Source organism: Malus domestica, chromosome 13, assembly GCF_042453785.1.
Source record: "Malus domestica chromosome 13, GDT2T_hap1".
Taxonomy (NCBI): domain Eukaryota; kingdom Viridiplantae; phylum Streptophyta; class Magnoliopsida; order Rosales; family Rosaceae; genus Malus; species Malus domestica.
This window is the reverse complement of record NC_091673.1, coordinates 2,529,201-2,531,576: the sequence shown is the minus strand read 5'-3', so window position 1 is coordinate 2,531,576 and position 2,376 is coordinate 2,529,201. Positions and strand designations below refer to the sequence as shown.

General features: G+C 37.4%; 1 protein-coding gene across 1 annotated transcript; it reads left to right on the top strand.

Annotated features, from left to right (window-relative positions):
- The first annotated feature begins 1,335 nt into the window (after positions 1 to 1,335).
- LOC103423852 (VQ motif-containing protein 20-like) lies at positions 1,336 to 2,121 on the top strand. Its single transcript, XM_008361932.3, has one exon. The coding sequence runs from the start codon at positions 1,336 to 1,338 to the stop codon at positions 2,119 to 2,121; it is 786 nt and encodes a 261-aa protein (XP_008360154.2).
- Positions 2,122 to 2,376: the final 255 nt, after the last annotated feature.

Below are 2,376 nucleotides of genomic sequence, written 5' to 3'. Positions count from 1 at the left end.
TAATATACTTGTCAAATGTATGTTTTGACCAAAGTACAAAAAATAAGTTAGTGAACAACATAAACTACAAGAATTTGACTTTACTGATCTAGGTCAAGAGAATATGATGATATAACATTGAAGTTTATAAGAAAAAAAAATTGAATAAAAATACTATCCAATTAGTCAAAGCTCCAAATTCAAGTTCTTGAAAAGTTTAAAAAGTCTCAAGATATTTTATTAGAAAGTTTGACTATAGTTTGAGGCTGACAGAGGGGATTTGCCCATTGGCCCCAACTAATCGCCATTCCTCACCGTCAAACTGATTAAAATTTCACTTAATTATCTGCAATTAAAGATCAAGCAGTGAACACCATATGCATATGATGTACACACAGAAAATAAATAAATAACAATAAATCTGTAATTTTGCTTATATACTGGTAAATCTCAAGTCTTAAATAGTTAAATTGCCTTCCATTCACTGAACTCAAAAAAGGGAACTTCCCAATATTCACGCCCAACTCTGTTGAGGAAATAAGGTGGGAGCTCAACACAAGTGTCAAGAGCCGCGCAGGCTGTATAACTGAACTTCAAGCTGCTAATAAAACAGTGCTGTTTCAAAAAATAAATAAATAAACAAAACAGTGCTAATAACATGCTTTTTGTTTTATTTTTTACGATACAATATTTAAAACTAATTTAATCTAACAAAAAATATTTGAGGTGACCACTTAGCCTAATCTAGGTGATCGAGCATTATGTTTATAACATTCAAGTATGTTATACTTACTATCTAATTAGCATCAGACTCTTAATATATTACAATTTCTCAAATTATATATATATATATATATATATATATGTGTGTGTGTGTGACCACCAAGGAGCTAGGCATGCAGAAGAGCCACAATTAATAAAATAGAAAAAAAGAAAAGAAAAAAAAATAGTTTTGTTTGACCGAGCGGCACCGGCGTTGCGTGTGGCAGCCGACAAAGGCGCCCAAGAGGACAACCAAACCTCAAACATAAGGCAAAGGGCAACGGACGAATGGGATAGCAGATTGCCAATATTCTTCCCAGTTAATAGTATTATTCTTTATTTTGTATATAACTATGATAAATGTCAAACGGTCAGAAATGTTGGCTTGGCTTCCATTCTTTCTTTCATACTCTCCTTCTATATATCACACATCTCTCTCCCTCTAATCAAATTAATGTCATCCTCTCTCTCTCTCTTTCTCTCTCTCTATTTGCTAGTTCGACATCTTAATTAGTTTCTTGATTAACTGATCCTTTCATTTTGGAGCTACCTAAGATCAGTTAGTTAGCTTAATTAGGTAACAGATCATTGAGCATGAACCCTGCAAAGTTCCAGCTGGATGATAATCGTCAAGTACAACATTCATCAATTAGGAGGGACCAGATGATGATCAACGGAAGCCGTCCCTCCCCGTTGAAGATCAACCGAAGCTCCCATCTCATCCACAAACCTCCCAATAACTATCCCCGCATGGCCGCCGCCAACAAGACGGAGGAGCAACACCAGCAGCAGCTGCAGCAGCAGCGGCAGCCGGTGATCATCTACACCCAATCTCCGAAAATCATCCACGCGCAGGCGCGCGATTTCATGGCTTTGGTACAAAAGCTCACCGGCCTCTCGCGCTCTGATAATACTCACGACGAGGTCAACGACCAAAGACAAGACACTGACACTACTCATGAAGATCATGCAAACGTGAAAGTTTCATCGTGTCAAGACGACCATATCGACAATACAGACATTACTAAATCTGCTATTAGCCGCAGCCGTGATGGAAACGAGTCGTGTTCGGATCTGACGGATGAGATTAATTGTGGTGGTGGGAATTACGATAATAATAGTATGATTAATAATGTTCAACATCAAGTGGGGAGCTCATCATCTTCCGGATATTCTCCCAATGCCATGTTCAGCAACCCTAGCCCGTATTTTGCAGATATTCCATTGTTTACGCCGACCTCAAATAATTCAGCGGATTTCTTCTGCCCGCCAAGGCCGCTTTACAGATTCTCCGATTCCTCGTCGCATGCGTCTCCAAACTTCGGCGGTTCGATATCTCCATCAATGTTCAAGTTCATCAAAGGACTCCCAGAATATTGACTACATGATGAACAACTAATAAGCAGAACTAGAGGATTATCCAATCGAGCTAGTTGGTTATTTGCTACCACTGTTAATTTATTGGTTAATTGATTCTTTATCTGTTTCTTTTATTCAGTTTTTTTGTATGTTGATAGAAAAAGTCCGTTGCTTGTTCATAGCTTAATTCATTCATTAATTCATTCATGGTTCTTGTTTTGTTAATTAGTTTTTACTCCTTAACTTAAATGTAAGTATGGATTTCTGGGATTTTAA

Coding starts and splice junctions, on each gene's coding strand:
- LOC103423852 (XM_008361932.3), top strand. CDS start 1,336: ATGAACCCTGCAAAGTTCCAGCTGGATGATAATCGTCAAGTACAACAT.